Below are 26082 nucleotides of genomic sequence, written 5' to 3'. Positions count from 1 at the left end.
CCACAAACAGCCAATCAGATTTGTTTCATTTCAATGCAAATTATTGATGCCAAAGACCGCAAAGTCCACAAACTAGGAAGTAATTGTGTGTTGGGGTCAGAAAAAGTAGGCGGAGCCAACACCAGCCAAATACGGTACATACCTGGGCAATGCCCAGCCATCAGCTAATATATATATATATATATATATATATATATATGTGTGTACATACATTGTTTTTGTAAAAACCAAAACCGGCCTTTTTTTATTTTTGGGGGTTTGAAATGGTCTTTGCCAACATTTCACAAGGAAGTGAACACAGGCACACAATAGAATTTCCTACACAAATATAAAACTTCTGGTGATGGGTTGACAAGGGAGGCTTGAGTGAGGAAGAGGCAGGGATCCTAGCCACTTCAGGTCCTACTCTCACCAATAGTGGTGGTCAGGAACTCCCCTTCATCCCAAGCCTGGTTCATTTTCATGAATGTGAGTCTGACCACTGACTTGGTGGAAAGACGAGAGCGCTTCTCTAGGACTATGCCACTGGCCACACTGAAGCATCGCTCCAAGAGCATGCTGAAAGTGGGGCAGGACAAGACTGCCACGACATACTGGGCAAGCTCCCTCCAGATGTCCAGCCTCTTGACCCAGTACTCCATGGGGACTTCAGGGCTCATGGTGTCAAGGCCACTGAAAGACCCCCATGTAGTCAGCCACCATACAGGTCAGATGCTGGCAACTCCTCTCTGGGCAGCTCCACCATGTAGAGTTGTCTGGTGAGACCCAGCAGATCTCCTGGCTTCATGTTGCTGCTGCTGACGTGGTCGGCAGGCACCTCCCGGGTTGGCAGGGACAGGGGGGTGGAAGGCTGGGGGAAGGCACAAACAAGGGCCTTCTGCAACTCTCATGTTTGCTGTGCTTTATCTGGATCACCTAGGGGTCCTTACATTGATAACGCTGCATGTGAGCTGCCATGGGGAACGGTTCACCACATCACAGAGTGATCAAGCGCACAGGTCATAATTTGGACCACAAACTCATGAAGTGCTGGGATTGCTGTGCGGGAGATATAGTGGTGGCTGGGGATATGCCACTCTGAGATCCTATACTGCAGGAGTGCATGCATGTCACTCCCATCCTGCATAGGCTAGTATGGCAGGAGCTGGGAGCACATGGCCCAGGCAAGCAACCCATTCAGCCTCCAGATATGCCTGTGGCCAGGAGGCAGTGCCTTCATCACACACGGAAGCGTGTCACTCAGCATGGTCTGCCACTGCCCTGCACAGGAAGCTATGGAGGGAGCTTAGGAGGTAATTAAGGACTGCTGCTCTTACCAGCCTCACTTTCTGGGGGAGCTCTGTAGGGAACAGTGTGTTTGCTCCTACTGCTGGACAAGCAGGACGGAATGCTGCTGCTGAAGGCTGCAAACTGGTTCTCCTACTCTGGTCTCCAGCCTCCTTCAGCCTCTCGAACTCTTTGAACTGCCTCTGGTGGTGGCTGCACAAGTGGGTCTGCTCCTCCAGTACCAAACTTTGCAGGATTGAAATCTCTGTGGGGGGTGCATAAGCTGCAAACCTCTTGTCTAGGATGAAGGGGTGGAAAAAAATTCCATATGGGCGACATAAACACCCCCTTATTTATGGGTTGAAGGGGGTGTGGGGCTCCCTCTGGTTGGGGATTGGGTGGTGGTGGTAGCTGAAGCAGCAGGCTGTTGCTGCTGGCTTCCACACGCACTGTTGTCCTTGCTCCTGACCAGACCACCATGCAGCGCTGCCCCGCTTTCTTACGCCTTTGTTCCTCTACCAGTGCCTTCTCCTCAGAGCTGCCTTTGGAGAACTCAGGCCCAAAAGCAAGGTCCTGTCAATCATCACCATTATCACCAAACAGGTCCTCTGCTGATTACCTGTAATGATCCGCTCAGCTGTCTGCACAGAAAGACCGTTGTTTGACCATTCCTTAAGTCTGAGGGCTGCAGGTACAGTATCTGGAAAAGAGACATGTCTTTGCTTTGCAAGTTTCAGACCTGCTCTGCTGCTGAGGAATTTGCATACATTCGTAATGCAAATTACCTACTTGCCTCCTTTGAAGGCTGGCAGTATAAATACCATGTTCTCCCAGAATCCTTTGCTGCTCATAGAGGTTTGTTCCTGCTGAACTCACCTGGAGTGTTAGCCATTGCTATCTTAGTGTAGTTAATTCTTGGGGAGTGCATTTTGCACTCTTATTAGTGCAGTCAGGTTTTGTGTTTATCTGTATTGCCTAGTCCTTTCTTGTTTTTCTGTCACAATTGCGCTGTCGCCAGCGGCGGTTGATAGCGAATCGCTCTGTCTTGTTTGAATCGCACTAGCCTCTAGCGTCTGTGGATCCTTCTGATCTGTATTCTTGGAGTGTAAGCTGGAGCAGCGGTTGATACTGGCTACCTCATCTGTCTGTCTTGTTTGGATCGCACTAGCCTCTAGCGGTAGCGGCTGTGGATCCTTCTGATCTGTGTTCCTGGAGTGTAAGCTGGAGCAGCGGTTGCTACTTGCTACCTCACCTATCTGTCTTGTCTGTTTGTGCTCATTTGTGTTACTTGTGGCTAGTTAGGGTGGCACGCTTAGCACTGGGCACCTAACACGCGGTGATCGTGCAGAAACGCGTTCGCTGTTGCGAATGAGTGCAGTGTTCGCGTTTTAGCTAGCGTTTGTTATTTTCCTTATATCTCATTGTTGTTTGCTGTGCCTTTGCTACTCTTGTGCTCTGTCTTGATTCGGTCTTGTGTCACTATTTGCATTCCCACTTCGTTTCTGCTGTTGTGTGTTCACCGTCGCTGGGGGCGACTAGATTGGTGGGCACACATACGTTCTGTCCCTGTGCTCATTCTCTCTCTTTAGGGGCTATCTTGCCCTGTGTTGCTTTCTTCAATTTCCATCTGGCATCTGTGGCAGCACAGAGGGTTTATGTCAGGAACCTTGTATTGCCACTTTCTGCCTGCTGGTGGCAACATGGAACAGGACTGTCCTGGACTTCTTTTATTCCACCAGCAGAGGGCTCTGGGGACTTTGAATTGTCCTGAACCTCCACCATCCACCAGCAGGGGGCCTGTGAATACTATTTTAAGGACTTGCAGTTCCTTTTTTGGCCTCCGGGTGGTTTCAAGTGAACTCTCACCACCAGCTGCATCCTGTTTGCTATCACATGGACTATTTAAGGACTGCCTCTTCCCCCTGCTAATCGCCAGAACTTTATGTTCCCAGGTCTGAGTTCTGGACACCCTGGTTCCTGTGCCTTGCCCTGATTCCTATGTATGCCTTCCTGTTGCCAAACCTGTTTATGCTGTCTGAGACCTTGCTTTTGTCTAATCCCTGGTACTGTGCTTTCTGATAACCTGTTGCTGACTTTGCTCTCCTGTTTGACTCTGATATTCTGCCTGATCCCTGTCTGTACTGCGATTGTGAACATATTTCCTGTATATATTATTGTGCACTTTAGATAGATAGATAGATAGATAGATAGATAGTCAGGTGTTACATATATTTGTCACTGCTTCCCGGGTTATTCGTATATATTGTGTGCTGTACATATGTTTGTGTGATATTTGCATTACGCTTGCATGTATGCGTGCTCTATTGCATTTGCAATAAATCATTATTTTTGCACCTTAATTCCTGGTTCTAGTGTCTGTGTACTGCAAACTGTGGTCAAACCCTGTTTCTCCACTCAGGCCCCTGACAGAAAGTTCTGGCCATACATTTACTGACCACTGCAGTTATACAGGATACTGAGAATCTGTTGTCTGTCAGAATGAGTCCGCAAGATCTGGATTATTATGCATTATTGGCTGAGGATGCAGAGGATGAATGTCGTGATTTCTTTGCAAACTACCCCAGAGAAGAGTTGCTAAAGTTTATTAGCCAAGTGTATGGTTATATTAAAGATGGAGCTTTTTATGCACCTGATTTTGAATGCATAATCAAACTGTGGTATGATCTTGCATTCCCCACTCCAGGAGACCACTACCTGCCTCCATTTACCAATAAAAAGATAACAGTTCTGATTAATTTGTTTGAGAGTGACCGAGCAGGATTTCTTGATTATTATTCAAACAAAAACAAGCAGACTGTTCAAGCTTGCATAGATTCCCTCCAGACTCTGATCAATCAGGGAATATGCAAGTATGGGAAAGCCTCCTTCTTGCTGACTGCATGGCAGAGAATTGTCTCTGCATCATGTTCTGTAGCTTCTGCTTTACCTGCTAAAAACCCAGTTAATGTTGATTTCACATCTGAACAGGTAGATATGTACTATATATATATATATCTGAAGAGGGATAGAAGTGCTTTCTTTGAATTCTATTCCAGACAATCTACTGATTTTGTCTCAGGTTGTAAGAATAGCGTGGAAAAGTTAATGCATAAGAAATGTTGTAAGCATGAACCAGCTGATGCCTTAATTGCTGCCTATTCAGAGATCCTGCCCTTAGATATTCCTTCTGTTAACCCTCTGAATACCACTCACTCCCAGTCCACTGCAGTTAAACAGCTCCAATGTCAGTCTCCCAGCAAGGAAGAATTTAATTTTATTTTTGACTCTGAACTGATTGATGATTTGTTTGATTTTCTGAGAAAGGATAGAGAAGGATTTATTAATTATTACTGTGAGAAAAGTGAAGGTTTTGTGTCTGCCTGTATACATGCAACTGAGTCACTGATGCTGCATAAGCTCTGTAAGCGTGACTTTGCTTCTATGTTGGTTACTGTCTGGCGTGAGATCCTTTCTTCCTGTTTCCACTCTCCTCCTTCTGTTCACCCTCCATATATCTCCAACCATGTACAGAGCTCAGAACCTGTAAAAGGTAAAAAGCCTGTAAAATTACAAACCGCCATCAAATCCACACCTTGGTCATGGCAATTTCCGGTTACTTCACAAGAACCTGTTCCTGTTTCCAGATTGGTTCATAAAACAAAACGCAAATACTTTCCAACAGCATCCATTACTCCAGTCAGTTCCTGTCCGGTGCAGCCTTCAGCCGACTCCTGCCTGGTGCAGCCTCCAGCCAACTCCTGCCTGGTGCAACCTCCAGCCGACTCCTGTCTGGTGCAACCTCCAGCCGACTCCTGTCTGGTGCAACCTCCAGCCGACTCCTGTCTGGTGCAACCTCCAGCCGACTCCTGTCTGGTGCAGCCTCCAGCCGACTCCTGTCTGGTGCAGCCTCCAGCCGACTCCTGTCTGGTGCAGCCTCCAGCCGACTCCTGTCTGGTGCAGCCTCCAGCCGACTCCTGTCTGGTGCAGCCTCCAGCCGACTCCTGTCTGGTGCAGCCTCCAGCCGACTCCTGTCTGGTGCAGCCTCCAGCCGACTCCTGTCTGGTGCAGCCTCCAGCCGACTCCTGTCTGGTGCAGCCTCCAGCCGACTCCTGTCTGGTGCAGCCTCCAGCCGACTCCTGTCTGGTGCAGCCTCCAGCCGACTCCTGTCTGGTGCAGCCTCCAGCCGACTCCTGTCTGGTGCAGCCTCCAGCCAATGTTCCTGTGACACAAGTTATACAGACTCTAGCCTTCATTCCACAACTCTTGCAGATTTTACATACACCAGAAACCAATCCAACCGTTTTTTTCCGCAGAATCATGCATCCAGTCTACAGAATTTTCGCTCCAGCCCGCACAGGCTCCGCTCCAGCCCGCACAGACTGTATCGGGGTGTCAGCCAACGGCCCAGCCAGGTGCTCAGCCAACGGCCCAGACCCCGGAGGTTCTCCAGCCTGTTGCCACCCTGTCTGAAGCTCTCCAGCCTGTTGCCACCCTGTCTGAAGTTATCCAGCCTGTTGCCACCCTGTCTGAAGTTATCCAGCCTGTTGCCACCCTGTCTGAAGTTATCCAGCCTGTTGCTACCCAGCCGTCACAGACTTCTGCTGCTGCCCAGCCTCCACAGACTTCTGCTGCTGCCCAGCCTCCACAGACTTCTGCTGCTGCCCAGCCTCCACAGACTTCTGCTGCTGCCCAGCCTCCGCAGACTTCTGCTGCTGCCCAGCCTCCGCAGACTTCTGCTGCTGCCCAGCCTCCGCAGACTTCTGCTGCTGCCCAGCCTCCGCAGACTTCTGCTGCTGCCCAGCCTCCGCAGACTTCTGCTGCTGCCCAGCCTCCGCAGACTTCTGCTCCTGCCCAGCCTCCGCAAACTTCTGCTGCTGCCCAGCCTCCACAGACTCTTGTTACCAACGCTCCTGATGGTGCCAAAACTGCTGTCTGCCCTGTTGGTGCCAAGCCTGTTGGTGCCTGCCAGTCTCCTGCTCATCTTGATGATGCATGCCAGTCTCCTGTTCAGCCTGATCTTGCTCAGTTTCCTGCCAAGCCTGATGATCTTATCCAGTCTCCTGTCCTGCCTGATGATCCTTTCCAGTCTCCTGCTCAGCCTGATGATCCTTTCCAGTCTCCTGCTCAGCCTGATTATCCTTTCCAGTCTCCTGCTCAGCCTGATGATCCTTTCCAGTCTCCTGCTCAGCCTGATGATCCTTTCCAGTCTCCTGCTCAGCCTGTTGATCCTCTCCAGTCTCCTGCTCAGCCTGTTGATCCTCTCCAGTCTCCTGCTCAGCCTGTTGATCCTCTCCAGTCTCCTGCTCAGCCTGTTGATCCTCTCCAGTCTCCTGCTCAGCCTGTTGATCCTCTCCAGTCTCCTGCTCAGTCTGATGATCCTCTCCAGTCTCCTGCTCAGTCTGATGATCCTCTCCAGTCTCCTGCTCAGTCTGATGATCCTCTCCAGTCTCCTGCTCAGTCTGATGATCCTCTCCAGTCTCCTGCTCAGTCTGATGATCCTCTCCTGTCTCCTGCTCAGTCTGATGATCCTCTCCAGTCTCCTGCTCAGTCTGATGATCCTCTCCAGTCTCCTGCTCTGCCTGAAACCTGCCAACCCGTTTTCAAGCCTGATGCCTGCCAGTCCGCTATGTTGCCTGAGACCTGCCAACCTGATACCTTGCCTAAAGTCCTCCAGTCTCCTGTTTTATCTGCTTCCTTGTCTGATGATTTCCAATCCATGTTCCACATGTTCCAGCTTCCTGAGGTCCAAGTTTTGAAACTTTTCATTGCACAGCTGGTCCAGTTCATGTTTTATTTTTTCAGATTGTTTCCCTCCCTGCCCGCCCAGTTTTGGTATCCACTATCCAGTGTTCTGTTTGTTTTTTTTTGGATCCTGCCTGATACCTACCAGCCTGCTGTTATGTTTGATATTTTTGTTTTCCAGTTTCTGTTCCAGTTTCTTGCAGACCAAGTTGCAAAGTTTTATTTTTTGTTTCCCTTCCTGCCCACCCAGCATTGGCACCTGTTATCCATTCTGCCAAGGTGTTTGCTGCCTGCCACCTCTTGGGACCCTGGTGGTAAGGTTAATAGATCATGGTGGAGCGTCCTGAGGCCGCTCCTTAAGGGGGGGGGATATGTCAGGAACCTTGTATTGCCACTTTCTGCCTGCTGGTGGCAACATGGAACAGGACTGTCCTGGACTTCTTTTATTCCACCAGCAGAGGGCTCTGGGGACTTTGAATTGTCCTGAACCTCCACCATCCACCAGCAGGGGGCCTGTGAATACTATTTTAAGGACTTGCAGTTCCTTGTTTGGCCTCCGGGTGGTTTCAAGTGAACTCTCACCACCAGCTGCATCCTGTTTGCTATCACATGGACTATTTAAGGACTGCCTCTTCTAGAGATGGGAAGTTCGGATCTTTTCAATGATCCGGATGATTCGAATCGGATCATTGAAGAGATCCGGATCTTTGATCCGAATCTCGGATCATTTTACTACAGGAAGCATTCGGGGTGAAATGAACAGCAGGACAGGTCTGTGGACAGGAGAAGGGGAGGGAGTGGACACACAGAGAAGGGGAGAAGATGGACAGAGGGCAGGGAGTGGACAGAGAAGGGAGGAGGGACGAGCAGAGAGCAGAAATGTTTGCACACAATACCCACATGCTGAAGTCATATATTTCACCTACATGTGCATCTGTACACTTTGAAAGAAAAGGTCGCACAGTGAAAGAAAGCATTCCCAGAAGATAAGTGCAGCTGTTTAGTGCCGAGTGCAGGAGGATTATATTGCCTTTCAATCACACTGTCTGCAAAGTTACTGAGCTGTGCTGAGCCAAACGTTTCCAATGTGTTCACTGTGCAGCACTACGGAACAGACAGCCTATAATGGGCAGCACATTTCAGCCAATATGTGTGCTCTACACATATCTGGCAGTGGCACCCATTTCCCCTCTCTCTCATCTACCTGTCTCCCTGCAAGGCTGCCTCCCATCCAACAGAGCGATCCCTGCTTCCAGGACCCCGCTGCCCGCTGAGAGGGGGCGTGTCGCTCCTGGCCCCGCCCCTTTTGTGATCCGAATCGTTCATTTTGATGATTCGGATGATCGACTCATAAAATAGATTCGGATCAAAGATCCGAATCGTTCATGATCCGGACAACACTAGCCTCTTCCCCCTGCTAATCGCCAGAACTTTATGTTCCCAGGTCTGAGTTCTGGACACCCTGGTTCCTGTGCCTTGCCCTGATTCCTATGTATGCCTTCCTGTTGCCAAACCTGTTTATGCTGTCTGAGACCTTGCTTTTGTCTAATCCCTGGTACTGTGCTTTCTGATAACCTGTTGCTGACTTTGCTCTCCTGTTTGACTCTGATATTCTGCCTGATCCCTGTCTGTACTGCGATTGTGAACATATTTCCTGTATATATTATTGTGCACTTTAGATAGATAGATAGTCAGGTGTTACATATATTTGTCACTGCTTCCCGGGTTATTCGTATATATTGTGTGCTGTACATATGTTTGTGTGATATTTGCATTACGCTTGCATGTATGCGTGCTCTATTGCATTTGCAATAAATCATTATTTTTGCACCTTAATTCCTGGTTCCAGTGTCTGTGTACTGCAAACTGTGGTCAAACCCTGTTTCTCCGCTCAGGCCCCTGACAGTTTATTCCTCTGCACTCCACAGCTCCATCTGCCGGTGGGAATTTACCTCTACTGGTGCTTTGCACCAAAAGCTGGGTTCTATCATTTGACACGCTTGTGGAGGACTTACGCAGTGTCAGCGCACATCTTGTGCGCTGACCACGGAGATATCTCACAATCATTACATTACCATTCACCTGTGTGGAGATTTGCATCTCTGCTCTCATTGGATGACTTCAGTATAAAGGTTTGCTTCCTGCAGGCGTGCTCCGCCCATCATAGTTTTCAGCTTTAGCTCGGTCTAAGCTGTGACTGGGTCTTTTGATACTGTGAACGTCTTGTTACGTTCTAGTTCAGTTATCCTGTGGAGCTATGTTATATATATCCCACAGGGACATATATACGTACTCCTTCTTCTAGTATTGAGTATTTCCTTCTAGTATTTTGTATTACCTAGCCTTGTTCGCTGTATTGTTCCTGATTCTAGTCAGTATTCCTTGCTTATGTTATATATCGGTTCATCACCGATATATACATATTCTAGTCAGCGTTTGTTATTTTCCTTGTATTCGTGCTACGGTGATATATCAGTGCCGCTGATATACACGTACTCGAACTGTTGGTATTCTATTTCTAGCTTGTCAGTTTTCAGCACGTTTCGGTAGGTTGCGCTTATCATGATCACCCGTGCTTAGCTAGCTCAGTCCTATTTTTGTGAAGTAGGCCATCCCCCCCCCCCAGCATTACAGTTGGATTTCTGTTTCAGGAGTTTGGCGAATATGGAATCGAGAAAGCTGAATTACTGGCAGCAGAGGCAGAGATGGAGATGTCAGTCAGATGAGCAAAAGTTTCCGGCCAATCCTGCAGTGGAAAAGAACGAGTTTTCCAATATTGGACAGAGACTAAAGACACAGTCTGAGCAAAGCATAATCCAAAGTGCATATGTTTCTCTTTCCCAAAGAGGTGCTTTAATAATGAAGAGTATCATGCTGATGGTGATCATAGGTTGCCATGTCGTGATAGAAGACCGAGGAGAAGAGAATGGACAATGGGGGGTTAATGAGAACATAAGGCCCAAGCATGTTCATGAATGGAGCAAAAGGTACTGATCATTTGCACTACCCTCAGATTGGTCAGCACGGACCAAGTCGGGTAGGAGAAAGGGGTCATTGGTGCCAGATGGAAGCCAAATTCATGGCCCGATGGTGGCAACAGGTATGAAGGGTCAGGTGTGCTGGAAGAATGATATTAACGGAAGCTCAATGCTACTTCTGAATGTCATGCTCTCCCAGCCCAGTGTGAAGAAACGCGGAAGAGCCGCCGCTATAAGTCAGCGGGAGGCGGCTCTTTCCGCGCATGGCATGGCGGAACGTGGAAAAACCGTCGCGTCTGACGCGGCGGTTAGCGCGCATGGGCCTGTTGCAGTCTGACCCAGCGCGGGGAGGCCGCCGCCGGTGCGGATGGCGGTGCGACCAACCCCGCGCACAGGTCAGCGAGCACATTGCAAGACAGTACTGGTGTGGCTGGGACTGATAGTCCACCAAGGTTCAGAATGACGCGCGTGCATGCAGAGAGGCAGAACTTATATGGCAGTCAGAAAGGAGTCAGCTGACCAAGCCGGTCAGCTGACAACTCTGCTTCGTTTCATTGGTCCAGCACTTAGGGAGGGGCTGGAGAGTGTTTTAGTATATATACTGCTGGCTGTTCAGTTGCTGGTTGTCTGGCATTGCGATCACTATGTGGTAGCACTCAGACCTGAGTCAGATCCTAAAGTGTGCCGGGACCAGCTGGAGCTGTAATCCTACACTTAGCTAGATTCTGTTGATAGTCTAAAGTACTAGTTTGATTGTGATTATCTGTTATGACCTTTTGCTTGCCTGACTATTCTTCTGAACTCTGATCCTGTACCTTGCTATTCTGATACTCTGTTGCCGAACCCCGGCTCGCCCTAAGACTCCGCATCTGCCTCCTGATTCTGTACCTCGATATTTCTGATACCCTGTTGCCGAACCCTGCTTGTTTATTAGACCCCGCATCTGCCTTCTGAATCTGTACTGTATCTGTCTGTGTGGTTATGACCTGGTTTGTCCGACCTCGAGAACCGACCTTACTGTTAGAGGCGGTTCCCGGTTCCCAGTCCTGGTAGTGACACTCCCTCCTGAGTGTCACTCACGAGCTGTCCTTCCTATCCTCAGCCTAGCTCCTCCCCCGGGAGAGTCTAGGCATACGGAAGGAACTTACTTCTGTGTAGTACTCCTTACTGCTCTGCACCTTCTCCTAGGTGCAATACTCAAAGTATTACTGTTACACCAAACACTCTTATTACTCAGGTGTCCAGAGGTTAGCTTATATATCTGATTATCGGTGATACTGCAGATCATCAATAATCTGGTATATATCTGTATTTCCAGTAATACTGCAGATCACCGGTAATCAGATCCTCTCTGTGTTACACCGATCGTTACACCCAGACACCGATCCAAAGTCTGGTTAAAAGGTACATTGCACCACAATCTAGAACGCGCTCCGCCGGGCAGCGCAGGCTTACAACTGCGGGTCAGTGCGACCCGGAAGTAGTAAGAGCCCCAGGGATTTGGAGATGTTCGCCACATCTCTAGTCACAATATGAGACATTACTACACAGTCCATATTCAGCCACTTATCCTCATGTTAGATGGTTAAGTGACCAGGTACTCTTAATACAAAGATTGCAGAGAGTACAATTTTCCCGACCGAAGGTACGTATTTTGCCTCAGGACATAAGAGGGGTAAAGCAAAGGTCCAATCAGGACAGTTGGGAATAGCGTTTGTCATTGATATGCTAATCAATTTCCCTGACGAGAGAGTCCCACCCATATTCTTCTGGGGAGGGACACAAGGGTTAGCATGGGATGTTAGTTAAATGGATCAGGGAACATTTTTCAGTAAAGAGGTAGAATAATGGGATACATCAGGTAGCACCCCGGGGACTCTCTATGATAAAAGGGTGATGGGACTAAAAAGAGGTCATTCAACAATTATGCACATAGGGACAGCAGAATGTGGGTACCCAGCATCATCTGAACATGGGTTTGGGAACAGCTAGGCACATTCAAACAATTCTCAAAAAGATGATTGCACATGGTAAGGGTGCTGCATAGGAAATAACATGTAGATCCATGCAGACTGAGTTAACGGCAGATTTCAAGATGATGGCTCAAGCCTTATCCGAAGGGAAACCTCCTTTACAACTGAGACTTGACAAGGAGAGATTTATCAATTTTCCTGGGGAGGGATCTTTTGCATGTCTTACACCATGACCTGTGAGGTCAGCATTTGTGTTGTTCGACGGGGAAGAAAAACAAGTGGACTTGTCATTATGCTGGTAATGTGCAGATAAGTACCTGTGTTTGCCAGGACAAGTCAGATTTAATAATAAAGCCTGCTGGCTTAATAGCACTGAATGCACAGCAGCCATTGAAAAGATCCGCCCTGAAGCCAAACCAATATTTCCAGTGGCTGAAGGAATTTTTTTTTTTAAATAAACCCCTTTAAAAGGTGAAGAAGGCTGTCTCTGCTCTATCTCCTGTATGATGTCGCTGTGAGTTGCAGCTCTGATGAGTTGCTGGTGCCGAAGCAAAAGGTGTGTGGTACTGTTGCCAATAGAGATGTTGCGAACGGTTCCTGAACCGTTCGCCGGCGAACATCTCAAAATCTGTGGGCCTTCTACTACTTCCGGGTCGCGCTCCTGTTGCTGGGCACTTTCTGCGCATGTACGTGACATCATGAGTGACGCGCTCCGCCCGGGACACGCTCAGCCAGGCAGCGCAGGGTACTACTCCGGGTCATCTCTAGATGCCAATAGCAACCAACATATAAATTCTTACAGACTGTACCTCCAAAAGAGGGACAGTTAGGAGCTATGGTGACTAATAATATTAATAAAACAATAATGATCAGTGTCGGACTGGGAGCAGGAAAAGCTGAGGAAATCCTCTTGCTGGCCAAGCAGCAGTAATCAGGTGTTGCTGCTTGCAATGAAGACTTTCTGCAGGTTTCTATTGGGAGTGATAACACAGGGTTGCTGCTGCTTGGCCTGCAGGTGGATTTCCTCAGTTTTTCCACCTCCCAGTCCAACAGTGATAATGATAAGAATTACTTTAGATGGCAGAGTACAAGTGATCCCACAGAGTCTGCAGTTAGCCTATTTACCACAAGATGGCGACATAACACCTCCCAGGTGGAACGCACAGAAAGGAAGTAATTAAACCAGAGGCAGGAAATGGTGTAACACTTAATTTTGCAAGAGGTGGAGAGGAGACATGGCTGGCTGGAACAGGTAATTGTGTGACTCCTGCTATATATTGGGCAGAGCAGAAGTCGTGGTGGGCATACTTGTTATATATTGGGCAGAGCAGAGGTCGGGGTGGACATACTTGTTATATATTGGGCAGAGCAGAGGTCGGGGCGGACATACTTGTTATATATTGGGCAGAGCAGAGGTCGGGGTGGTCATACTTGTTATTGGGCAGAGCAGAGGTCGGGCGGACATACTTGTTGTTATACATTGGGCAGGGCAGAGGTCGGGGTGGACATGCTTGTTATATATTCGGCAGAGCAGAGGTCGGGGTGGACACACTTGTTATATATTGGGCAGAGCAGAGGTCGGGGTGGATGGACATGTTATATATTGGACAGAGCAGAGGTCGGGGTGGAGATACTTTTTATATATTGGGCAGAGCAGAGGTCGGGGTGGACATGCTTGTTATATATTGGGCAGAGCAGAGGTCGGGGTGGACATACTTGTTAAATATTGGGCAGAGCAGAGGTTGGGGTGGATGGACATGTTATATATTGGACAGAGCAGAGGTCGGGTGGACATACTTGTTATATATTGCGCAGACCAGAGGTCAGGGTGGACATGCTTGTTATTTATTGGGCAGAGCAGTGGTCGGGGTGGACATACTTGTTATATATTGGGCAGAGCAGAGGTCGGGGTGGACATACTTGTTATATATTCGGCAGAGCAGAGGTCGGTGTGGACATGCTTGTTATTTATTGGGCAGAGCAGAGGTTGGGGTGGACATACTTTTTATATATTGGGCAGGGCAGAGGTTACGGTGGACATACTTTTTATATATTGGGTAGAGCAGAGGTCGGGGTGGACATGCTTGTTATATATTGGGCAGAGCAGAGGTCGGGGTGGACATACTTGTTATATATTGGGCAGGGCAGAGGTTGGAATGGATGAACATGTTATATATTGGGCAGAGCAGAGGTCGGGGTGGACATACTTGTTATATATTGGGCAGAGCAGAGGTAGGGGTGGACATACTTGTTATATATTGGGCAGAGCAGAGGTCAGGGTGGACATACTTGTTATATATTGGGCAGAGCAGAGGTCGGGGTGGACATACTTGTTATATATTGGGCAGAGCAGAGGTCGGGGTGGACATACTTGTTATATATTGGGCAGAGCAGAGGTCGGGGTGGACATACTTGTTATATATTGGGTAGAGAAGCGGTCGGGGTGGACATACTTGTTATACATTGAGCAGAGCAGAGGTCGGGGTGGACAGACTTTTTATATATTGGGCAGAGCAGAGGTCGGGGTGGATGAACATGTTATATATTGGACAAAGCAGAGGTCGGGGTGGAGATACTTTTTATATATTGGGCAGAGCAGAGGTCGGGGTGGACATACTTGTTATATATTTGGCAGAGCAGAGGTCGGGGTGGACATACTTGTTATATATTGGGCAGAGCAGAGGTCGGGGTGGACAGACTTGTTATATATTGGGCAGAGCAGAGGTTGGGGTGGACATACTTTTTATATATTGGGCAGGGCAGAGGTCGGGGTGGACATACTTGTTATATATTGGGCAGAGCAGATGTCGGGGTGGATGGACATGTTATATATTGGACAGAGCAGAGGTCGGGGTGGAGATAATTGTTATATATTGGGCAGAGCAGAGGTCGGGGTGGACATACTTGTTATATATTTGTCAGAGCAGAGGTAGGGGTGGACATACTTGTTATATATTGGGCAGAGCAGAGGTCAGGGTGGTCAGACTGGCCGATCTTGTATGTCATGGAATACTGAGCCCATAAGATCCTCGTGGGGCAGCTACCACCTCCAGCTGGTGCTGTTTAATACTACAGTCACCAGAGTTTTTATGTCCCACAGTGGGAAGGTTAGAGTCTGCAGAAAGAGGATGGCTGGTGGCTCACAGCTAGGGGGTGGAGCCATGTAACAAGGGGCGTGGCTGGTAGTACAGGCAGAGAAGATGGAGGCTGGAGATGGGTTGGGTGGCTTCTGCTGCTTTGGTCCTGGTATTGGCACTGTCCCAGCTGGGAGGTTTGTTGCTACGGCTCTTGGGTTTGGGATTAGTAGGTGATGGACAGGTGGGCTCAGGATATGGAGCTGCAGTCTCATTTGCCTAGTCCATCAGGTGCCAGAGCCATAAGTAATGATACTTTATAGCTAATTAAAGTTAAAGAGAAATCGAGAGCTCAATATGGTGTAGTATGTCAAAATTGATTGGATAAATGAAACAGTGAGATGGTAATACTCACAAACACGGGTTACCACCTAGGTAACCACTCATTAGGCAGGTGAGGAGATTAGACCTGTCCTCACTCAGCATTAAGAAGTCGCTCTCTGTAGATAGGAAGAAAGGGGGTAGATCACCCCTCCACCTGGGGTGGACTCAAATATATTGGTAGGTGAACAGAGGCACCAGAAGGATAAAAGTACATAACATTTTTTAAAAAATTGCTGGGAGGAAGTGGTGGACTCGCCTCCGTTAAAGCAGACACCAAGGACTGTAAATATATAGATATACACATTTATTGAAAATACCCCAAAGATGGCTAGCTAATTAGCTGCAGGCCTCTGCTCTTACCTCCCTCTGTTTCCAGCTGTTTTCTCCTCACATCCTCATCCATCTACCGCTGCCGGCACTGCTGTAACCTCCCAGGAATGTGTGCATGGAGAGGAGGAGAGAAGCACCAGATGATGAGCAAGGCACACTGGGAGAGAGGACTGTGGTACTGAATGTGCAGGAAGCCACAGCTTATGGGATATTATCACCCCTTAGCAAATGATGTTCTTTTCTGTGTTCTGTTTATTGCTGCTAATATCTCACAGCTGTTATCCTTTTCAGAACTGAGATCTGAGCTCAAAGAGCAAGAGATGTATGTTATGGGTGCTGAACCATCTATGGAGGAGGGTGCCATGATGTGGACAATTAAAGAGGAAGAAGAGGCGTATGTGAGGAGTGATCAGCAGTCTATGGAGGAGGGTGACATGATGAGGACAACTATAGAAATGGATCCTCTTATAGAGGGTAGAACAGGTGAGTAATCAGCAATAAATACTGAATATCTTTAGTTATTATGGCACTTCTCACAGACTGGCCATATTAGGGGTTATGCTATGTACTTATGTTAGCTATTGTCATCTAAACCCATTTTTTTTTTATCGTATTTGGTGGCCATTTTCTAACTGTACCAGTACTGACACTGATTGCTTTGGAGTGCCCTGTTGTTTTCTGTCTTACATAGGTTTACCAGCCTGTAATAAGCTGATAATGGTCACTGTGCATTACTGTACACAGATTGGTCACAGTAGGAGGTGACTTAGTGTTACCAGCCTGTAATAAGCTGATAATGGTCACTGTACATTGCTGTACACAGATTGGTCACAGTAGGGGTGACTTAGTGTTACCATCCTGTAATAAGCTGATCATGGTCACTGTACATTACTGTACACAGATTGGTCACAGTAGGGGTGACTTAGTGTTACTGGCCTGTAATATGCAGATAATCGTCACTGTACATTACTCTACACAGATTGGTCACAGTAGGGGTGACTTAGTGTTACCGGCCTGTAATAAGCTGATAATGGTCACTGTACATTACTGTGCACGGATTGGTCACAGTAGGGGTGACTTAGTGTTACCATCCTTTAATAAGCTGATCATGGTCATTGTACATTACTGTACACAGATTGGTCACAGTAGGGGTGACTTAGTGTTACTGGCCTGAAATAAGCTGATAATGGTCACTGTACATTACTGCACACAGATTGGTTACAGTAGGGGGTGACTTAGTGTTACCGGCCTGTAATATGCTGATAATGGTCACTGTACATTACTGTACACAGATTGGTCACAGTAGGGGTGACTTAGTGTTACTGGCCTGAAATAAGCTGATAATGGTCACTGTACATTACTGTACACAGATTGATCACAGTAGAGGTGACTTAGTGTTACCGGCCTGTAATAAGCTGATAATGGTCACTGTACATTACTGTACACAGATTGGTCACAGTAGGGGTGACTTAGTGTTACTGGCCTGTAATAAGCTGATAATGGTCACTGTACATTACTGTACACAGATTGGTCACAGTAGGGGTGACTTAGTGTTACCGTCCTGTAATAAGCTGATAATGGTCACTGTACATTACTGTACACAGATTGGTCACAGTCAGCTCATCACCTCTATCCCCATCCCCCAGTGCTTGGGGTCTTCTTATGACCTGTACACAAGGTAGAATAATGTTACCTGACATGGATCAGGAGCTGATCCCTCTGATGACAAGCGCTAAGTCAGCGTAGAATTCTGTTGCAACACAGGGCATGTAGGACTGATGGAGCAGCACCAATGTGATGTCACGCGGTGGTACGATGACAACGGCTTTCTCTTGGTTGAGTTGATCAGTCTGGGAGGATTCCCCATCCCGCCCTCACAGCTTCCCTGGTGTTGCTGGTCCTCCCTCCTCCCTTCCTCCTTTCCTCCCTCCACCACAGGTTCTCTGTTGGTGGTAGGTAAAATAACTCAACTTTCTGGCCTCCACCCTCAGACTCCCAAGATGCTGACAGACAGTAGTCTTATCTGCACAGGAAAGCCTCGGACCAGCACACCCAGATGCAGGTTGTATACTCTTGTTTATTCACCTTCAGGACCCAGTAGACCTCTTCAGACAAGCATACGCAAATACAGATACTGTTTCAGTTTAGAACTTTCCCAAGGGACAGGATTAATTCAGAAAATATTCAATTAAGTTTTAGCAATGGAGCATCACTTCCCTTAGCTGGCCAGCTGCCATGTAACTGTGAGGTAGGGTATACATTATCAATAGGGTCAATTTCCATCAGCCCTGTCATGTGTGAGTTGCAATGGACATCTGCTTTACAGCTCTGAAGTGATAAATGGATGAAAAAGCAGTGGGAGGTTGAACTGTCTTTGAACAAAGGCATCAGTTAACGTAAGAGTGAACAGAGGCAACAGCAGGATAAAAGGTTCTAAAAGGCTTAAAATCCCTCAGGAGGTGGTGGTGGACTCACCTCCCCAAAGCAGACAAGATACCGTCAGTTTTATGACAACGGGTTTATTAATATACTCCAAAACAAACAGTGCAACGCGTTTCACGGGTATGTTCAAACCTCCTCAGGTAATAAACAGATAGGAGTACACAGTATAGTCTCAAGGTCACGAGAGGTGCTATTCATGACCTTGAGACTATACTGTGTACGACTATCTGTTTATTGCCTGAGGAAGCGGGAACACACCCATGAAACGCGTTGCACTGTTTGTTTTGGAGTATATTAATAAACCTGTTGTCATAAAACTAACGGTATCTTGTCTGCTTCGGGGAGGCGAGTCCTCCACCACCTCCTCAGGGATTTTAAGCCTTTTAGAACCTTTTATCCTGCTGGCGCCTCTTTTCACTCTCTTACATTTTTTTTCTATCCACCCCTGGTGGAGGGGTTGATCCCCATTTTTCCTTATCTACAGAGAGCAACTTTTAATCCTGAGTGGTTATACCTAGGCAGTAACCCACTTTTGTGAGTATATACATTATATACTTTTCATTTCCAACCCCTTGTTTTGCATACTGCACTATATTGGGCTCTCTGTATTTCTTTTGTCTTTAAGGGCATCAGTTGTTTAATTGTGGCTAAAGGAAACATGGTACTCTCTTAATATGAAATGATATACAATAATAAGAAAAATAATGCTGTGCAGGACGGAGGTGGGAAGCTACAATATTTCTGATTAATATTTTTCTTATTATTCGGGTGGGCTCTCCTCCCTCCTGCACAGTTTCCCTGGTGATCATGGGCATTCCCCCCCTCCCTCCATAGCTTACCTGGTAGTGGTGGTGGGCTTCCCTCTCCCTCCCTCCCTCACATCTTCCTTGGTGATGGTGGGCTCTCCTCCCTCCTGCACAGCTTCCCTGGTGATGGTGGGCTCTCCTCCCTCCTGCACAGCTTCCCTGGTGGTGGTGGGCTCTCCTCCCTCCTGCACAGCTTCCCTGATGGTGGTGGGCTCTCCTCCCTCCTGCACAGCTTCCCTGGTGGTGGTGGGCTCTCATCCCTCCTGCACAGCTTCCCTGGTGGTGGTGGGCTCTCCTCCCTCCTGCACAGCTTCCCTGGTGGTGGTGGGCTCTCCTCCCTCCTGCACAGCTTCCCTGGTGGTGGTGGTGGGCTCTCCTCCCTCCTGCACAGCTTCCCTGGTGATGGTGGGCTCTCCTCCCTCCTGCACAGCTTCCCTGGTGGTGGTGGGCTCTCCTCCCTCCTGTACAGCTTCCCTGGTGGTGGTGGGCTCTCCTCCCTCCTGCACAGCTTCCCTGGTGGTGGTGGGCTCTCCTCCCTCAATCACATCTTCCCTGATGATGGTCGGCTTCCCTTTCCCTCCCTCCCCCACATCTTCCCTGGTGGTGGTGGGCTTTCCCCTTCCCTACAGCTTCCCAGTTAGCGGTGGTGGTGGGCCCTCCCCCTCCCTCCCCCACAGCTTGCATGGGCACAATATAACCTATAAATATATAAGCATTATATGACATCATTTATAATATAGTTTATAACAAATTACATATGTAACTTGTTTCCCTGCTTGTGTCACCCTGGAGGTAAGCCACCTCCTCTGTCTTCATTTTATTGGTTTTATACAATTGTATCAGTTCCGGGCGCCTCTTTCCCCCTTTGCATTGTCACCTCCTCACCAGGAGGGCTCGTGGTCCAGCTTGGGCCACCAGGCCTGTCCCACCAACTATAGCTTTATCAGGAGTGTGACCAAGACCTAGAGGAAGCCCTAGGGAGCCGAGTGCAGACTGATTCCTCCACATGCCTATATGGCTGGTGCCCTAAATAGCAGCCTTATTTTGTGAGTTTCCCTTCACACTTCACAAATCACCAGCTCAGCATTTATACTCCACAATCTGGGCTCCCTTTGTCTCTGTATATTTTATAAGGTGATGAACATCTTATCTCTCAAATGAGGATATAGCAGTAATAAGAATGTGTAAGTGACACCACATTGCTCTACAAACATAACACAGATCTCTTGCTATAAGTACATATTGGTCTGTTGTCACAGGAGTAACACATTGCTTTCATTGTCTCAGCAAGCTCTACATTGTACTGCTTTCCATGTATGGCCAATGCTTTATGTGTTGGGAGGGACAATGAGATGCAAATAACTTTGACTTGTATGCAAATGTAATGCAAATTGTATGCAGATAATCACATTTGTCAGGAAATGGTTTCCTTGGCTGAATTCCAAGCTACATAAAATTAGCATGCAAGTCAAAGTTCTAGCAATGTGATTGGCCACCTGTAAAAAGCACAACCTTCTGCAATTATCTGTCAGGCTAATAACTTGTGATGGTCAGTGATATGCAAAATACTCTGAGATGGTGCAAATTGTATGCTTATTATATGCAAAGTTATGCAGTTGCATGGCCCATTTCTAATCTGCATAAACTTTGCATCAACTTGGAATTTTCAGCAGCTCACTGGCCATCCTTAATGATGATTTTTCTTAACAGGAAGTGATGATGTTTCTCTATTTGCAGTGCGGAGTCCCGGGATCAGGAACCTCTCAGAGACTTGTCTCTCTGTATCCACAGACTGTATAGAGGATGATGATGTCACTGGACAAGAGTCTCCTGCAGATGTCCCGGTTACCCCAAATATTCACCCAGACTCCCCTCACCTGTCTAACCCTGAGAGGCCTCATACTCAGCACAGCTCTCCCCCTGCTGGAGGGTCTTATTCCTGTTCCATGTGTGGGAAATATTTTGTTTGGAAATCACATCTTGTCATTCATGAGAGATCTCACACTGGTGAGAGGCCCTATTCATGTCCTGAGTGTGGGAAATGTTTTTGGCGTAGATCAATCCTTGTCACACACGAGAGATCGCACACTGGCGAGAAGCCTTATTCATGTGCTGAGTGTGGAAAATGTTTTCTTCAGAAATCACATCTTGTCACACATGAGAGATCTCACACTGGTGAGAAACCCTACTCATGTGCTGAGTGTGGGAAATGTTTTGGAAGTAAATCAAATCTTTTCATACATGAGAGATCTCACACTGGTGAAAAGCTATATTCATGTACTGAGTGTGGGAAATGTTTTAGGCGTAAATCAAACCTTGCCACACATGAGAAATCTCACACTGGTGAGAAACCTTATTCATGTGCTGAGTGTGGGAAATGTTTTAGATGTAAATCAGGCCTTGTCATACATGAAAGATCTCACACTGGTGAGAAACCCTATTCATGTGCCGAGTGTGGGAAATGTTTTGCACAGAAATCACATCTTGTCAGTCATGAGAGATCTCACACTGGTGAGAAGTCCCATTCATGTGCTGAGTGTGGGAAAGGTTTTGGGCGTAAATCACATCTTGTCACACATGAGAGATCTCATACTGGTGAAAAGCCCTATACATGTGCTGAGTGTGGGAAATGTTTTGTACAGAAATCAGAGCTTGCCATACATGAGAGATCTCACACTGGTGAAAAACCTTATTCATGTGCTGAGTGTGGGAAATGTTTTGCACAGAAATCAAATCTTGTCACACATGAGCGATCTCACACTGGTGAAAAGCCCAATTCATGTGCAGAAATGTTTTGGGTGTAAAGCGGTCTGCTTTACAACCACGAGAGATCACACACCTCTGAGAAGTGTCATTCATGTGCTGTGGGAAAGTGTGGGAAATGTTTTGGACAGAAAGTAGACCATTTCAAACATGAAAAATCTCACACTGTGAAAAGCCATTTTTCATGTGCAGAATGTAGGAAATGTCAGTGTAAGTCACCGCTTATCAGACACTTGAGTTGAGTGTGGGAAATATCTTGACCAAAAGTGTTCAATACACTTTGTCTATTTTGCACAAGGAAGCATAATTACACAGCAGCCCGAGGACTCTTTCATGTCACTCAGTGTATTGGTTTACAAAGCGTTAAAGTCCCTGAACTGGGGTGACATGATGGGATATAAATATAGGCACAAATAGTACGAAGTCTAGGTAGAACCTGCCTGTATTCATTTTTTATATTTTCCATTGGAAGGGTTAATAAACCAGGGTTAATATCTATGCAAATGAGGCAGGTTCTGTAGTCACATGCAGCTACGGCTCTCCTGAAGAGTAAATAGAAGCCAAAACATATATCTAGCTGAACAAACTCGTCTGATAAAAAATGCTCACTCATCCCCCCCCCCCTTCCCCGGCCATTATGGATGAATCCTCCTCCTCTTAGGGCAGGGACCCAGCGCCACACACTGATACAGACCAGGTAAGGGGATTGGATATTCATTACAGGGATGCAAAGTTTCTGGTGAATAATAGCAGGAGAGTGGTGGAGTGTTCTTTTATGCTTTACTTCAGGACTTAAAGCTAGCTAAAGCCATAGAAAAATCAAATCCTAGATTATGAGGTATTGCCATAAAAAACGTGCTCCTTCTCATCCTAAGCCTCTATATCATGCATGGACTCTTCAGGCGGTAAAGAATTAAAATGGAAATATGTTTAAACATATGTTTTCCAAGAAAATTTCAAGAAAATCTTACTCAAAGGTTTTTTTTTCTGTTCAATAACCTTCCTCTTGACCATCTACATCGGAGGTAGTCCAGTCTATCCAGGCTGCTGATATATCTCAGGTGTTTCCGGCTGCGAGGATTTCGCAATCATCTTCTAAGGAAACAGGTCCAGCTGGGGAATCTTCCGCCCAGGAAGAGGAAACGTCCAAAAGCTCTTTTAAAGGAAAGTTAAAATTACTCCCAGAGAAATCTGAGGAACTGTCAGAATATTTATGTTCGGCAACAGGAGAGGATGTGATGTAAGCCTAACAAACAGTCATTAAAGGGGTAGTTTTTCCAGTACATATAAAACCATGATTGATTTGATTGCGAATGAATGGAAAGAACCAGACAAGAAATTGTTTGTCCATAGGTCTTTCAAAAGGTGGTAGCCCTTTAAAGGGCAACTGAAGCGAGAGGGATAGGGAGGCTGCCATATGTATTTACTTTTAAGCAATACCAGTTGCCTGGCTGTCCTGCTGATCATCTGCCTCTAATACTTTTAGCCATAGCCCCTAAACAAGCATGCAGCAGATCAGGTTTTCTGACATTATTGTCAGGTCTGACAAGATTAGCTGCATGCTTGTTTCTGGTTTGATTCAGGCACTATTGTAGCCAAATAGATCAGCAGGACAGCTGGGCAACTGGTATTGTTTAAAAGGAGATAAATATGGCAGCCACCATATAACTCTCACTTCAGTTCCCCTTTAAGGATGTTTCAAAATGGTCCAAATGCCCTAGATTAGATTTAGCCATTTCAAAATTATCCAAAGATTCCCCTATTCCCTTTGAAGATACAGGGACTTTAAAAATATATGTTAGATAGGAAAATGAAGGTGTGACATGGGGGAGTGATGTCACGCTCCAATTCCTGTTCCCTTTGCTTCAGTTTACCATCCTTTCGGATTGGTTTGTGAGTTCACACACACTACAATTTTGATTGTACATACAATCGATACAATTTGCGATCTCATATAGAGATCGGATTGCTTCCACCAATTCGCATTAGCCTGCGAATACGCAAATCCAACTCTAGCTAATCCTTTAGTAAAAAAGTTTAATTCAACAACCTTACTATAGAAAGCAAAATATAACAATGTTAGAAACATGGTTATGGTAACGTTTTCTCAGGAAGCATAAGACTCTTTGAAGAGATTTCAGAACAAGCACTTAGACAAGCGATTTTTAATCATTTACTTTACTTTATAATAAACTGAATACAGAAAATGAACAGATTGAAAAAATCTTTAAAAATGTTTGCAGTAAAAATGTGCCATAGCCATTTTTACTGCATGAATTTTTAAAGATTTTTTGAATAAAGAGCTATATTTTACTACTGGTGGTGCCTGCATCTGTGGACTTTGTTGCTTATAGGCCACATGGTACTGTGGTACTGTGGTCCTAGGCATTGGCACACCACAGGACCTTTGTTCACGGGTGCTCCCTTCCTCTGTTTGGACATTGAACAGATTGATACAGTAAAATTAAAGGGAATAAAAGTGAAAATAACTGGGTATAATGTCTGAGTTGTTTGTCAAATTACTGTGTCCTTTGTGATGGTACATCCAAACCAGGGATGGTCGTAGTCAGCCAACTTCGCTACGTTGGAATTACGTGTAGTTTTACGCAGTTACTCTTCGACAAACTACGGCTTCGAAATCAAATATTCGCTTTGTATGCATTTCGTAGATTACACATTAAAATAACCAGTTACGCGTAGTGCGAAGCGTAGCGTATGCGGATGCTTATGCCCGTATTCAGAAAATTTTATGCATTAATTCCTTTAAAAGGCTTATACCGGGAACTCTTCTATATGTACATTCCCCTTTCCAATGCGTAAATTTGTAAGCATACAATCGCATGCGGAAAATTACGCAATACACATGTTAACTCCGCATAATGGGCGTAAGCGGTAAGTGGTACTTCGCTACGTGTAAATTCGTAAGCGTAGTTTTGAAACTTCACCTACGAACTACGATGCGTAGAAGCGAACCACGATGCGTAAATTCGCACTGGCGTAGTTTCTGCTCATCCCTGATCCAAACAGAAGATATAAAGTTCTGTGTGTAATTAGTCAAAGAGGTAAGCCCAATTCCTTGTAAATTGGATAGGCTGGCTAGAATTCTCTGGCATCCTGTGTGTCCAGCAGTTTTAACTCTTGCTCCGCTGAGGAGGTGGAGATGGTAATGGGACATAGGCAGTTTCTGCCACATGGTCCAGCCCCACCCCATGTCATGAGAGGCTGGAAGAAATATGAAATACCTGAAATGATCATATCGCTGTATCAGTTGATCAGAACACACAGAGAATGATACCTGTGTTTTCCTGGCATTCTCTGCTTTACTCAGTCTAAACACATAGGAATTCTATTTCATTTCAAAGAAAACCATATATGTCACAGAAGGTGGAGGCAAATGCTTTTTTGGCTTAAACACCTTGAAATTGGGTTCAGTGCATGTCTGCTAATTTTGACATGGCTGGCATCTATGGAAAGTGATTAGTGCTCATTAATATAGTAAAATAAATAGGGTTTATTACAAGGTTAATTATAAGGCATTCCCCCATCATGATATGTGGAGGAATGTAGCTTTGGTAAGCTAGGAATTTATGAGAGGATCTGGACTTCTCTGGCCCCTGGCCTCTTCTTACCGATACCATGTGATGTAGACCCAAAGAATGTGAGGGGGTGAGAAATGTTCTTAATCAGAGAACCCGATTTTAAATGGTTCTGCATCTCTTGTATCTACTCATTAACCTCCCTGGCAGTATCCCATGAAGAGAGGGAAGCCTCTGGATCCTATTGAGGCTTCCCTCCATGGTCCAAAGCTCCCCATTGCTGATGGCGAGCCCCTATCTATATCATGGGCAAGCAGCTCATCTACCTGCATCATGGCCGTGCGAGCCCGTCTGTGTATATGCAGTAGCATGGATCCCGCGGCTCCGCCACTCTGCGCATGCGAGCCCGTCTGTGTATGTGCAGTAGCATGGAGCCCGCGGCTCCGCCACTCTGCGCATGCGAGCCCGTCTGTGTATGTGCAGTAGCATGGATCCCGCGGCTCCTCCACTCTGCGCATGCGAGCCAGTCTGTGTATGTGCAGTAGCATGGAGCCCGCGGCCCCGCCACTCTGCGCATGCGAGCCCGTCTGTGTATGTGCAGTAGCATGGAGCCCGCGGCTCCTCCACTCTGCGCATGCGAGCCCGTCTGTGTATGTGCAGTAGCATGGAGCCCGCGGCCCCGCCACTCTGCGCATGCGAGCCCATCTGTGCATGTGCAGTAGCATGGAGCCTGCGGCTCCTCCACTCTGCGCATGCGAGCCCGTCCGTGTATGTGCAGTAGCATGGAG

General features: G+C 46.9%; 1 protein-coding gene across 1 annotated transcript in view; it reads left to right on the top strand.

Annotated features, from left to right (window-relative positions):
- LOC137537170 (zinc finger protein 27-like) overlaps nucleotides 1–24257 on the top strand; it is a 66199-nt gene extending 41942 nt beyond the window's left edge. The window contains exons 9-12 of the mRNA XM_068259290.1: nucleotides 4346–4816; nucleotides 13113–13211; nucleotides 16039–16230; nucleotides 20733–24257. Of these exons, the coding sequence (XP_068115391.1) occupies nucleotides 4346–4816; nucleotides 13113–13211; nucleotides 16039–16230; nucleotides 20733–21799 (1829 nt within the window). The 3' untranslated portion in view covers nucleotides 21800–24257. The remainder of the gene's footprint in view (nucleotides 1–4345; nucleotides 4817–13112; nucleotides 13212–16038; nucleotides 16231–20732) is intronic.
- Nucleotides 24258–26082: the final 1825 nt, after the last annotated feature.

This window comes from Hyperolius riggenbachi, chromosome 10 (assembly GCF_040937935.1).
Source record: "Hyperolius riggenbachi isolate aHypRig1 chromosome 10, aHypRig1.pri, whole genome shotgun sequence".
NCBI classification, from domain to species: Eukaryota; Metazoa; Chordata; class Amphibia; order Anura; family Hyperoliidae; genus Hyperolius; species Hyperolius riggenbachi.
The sequence above is the reverse complement of the archived record's forward strand: the minus strand, read 5'-3'. Positions and strand labels throughout refer to the sequence as shown.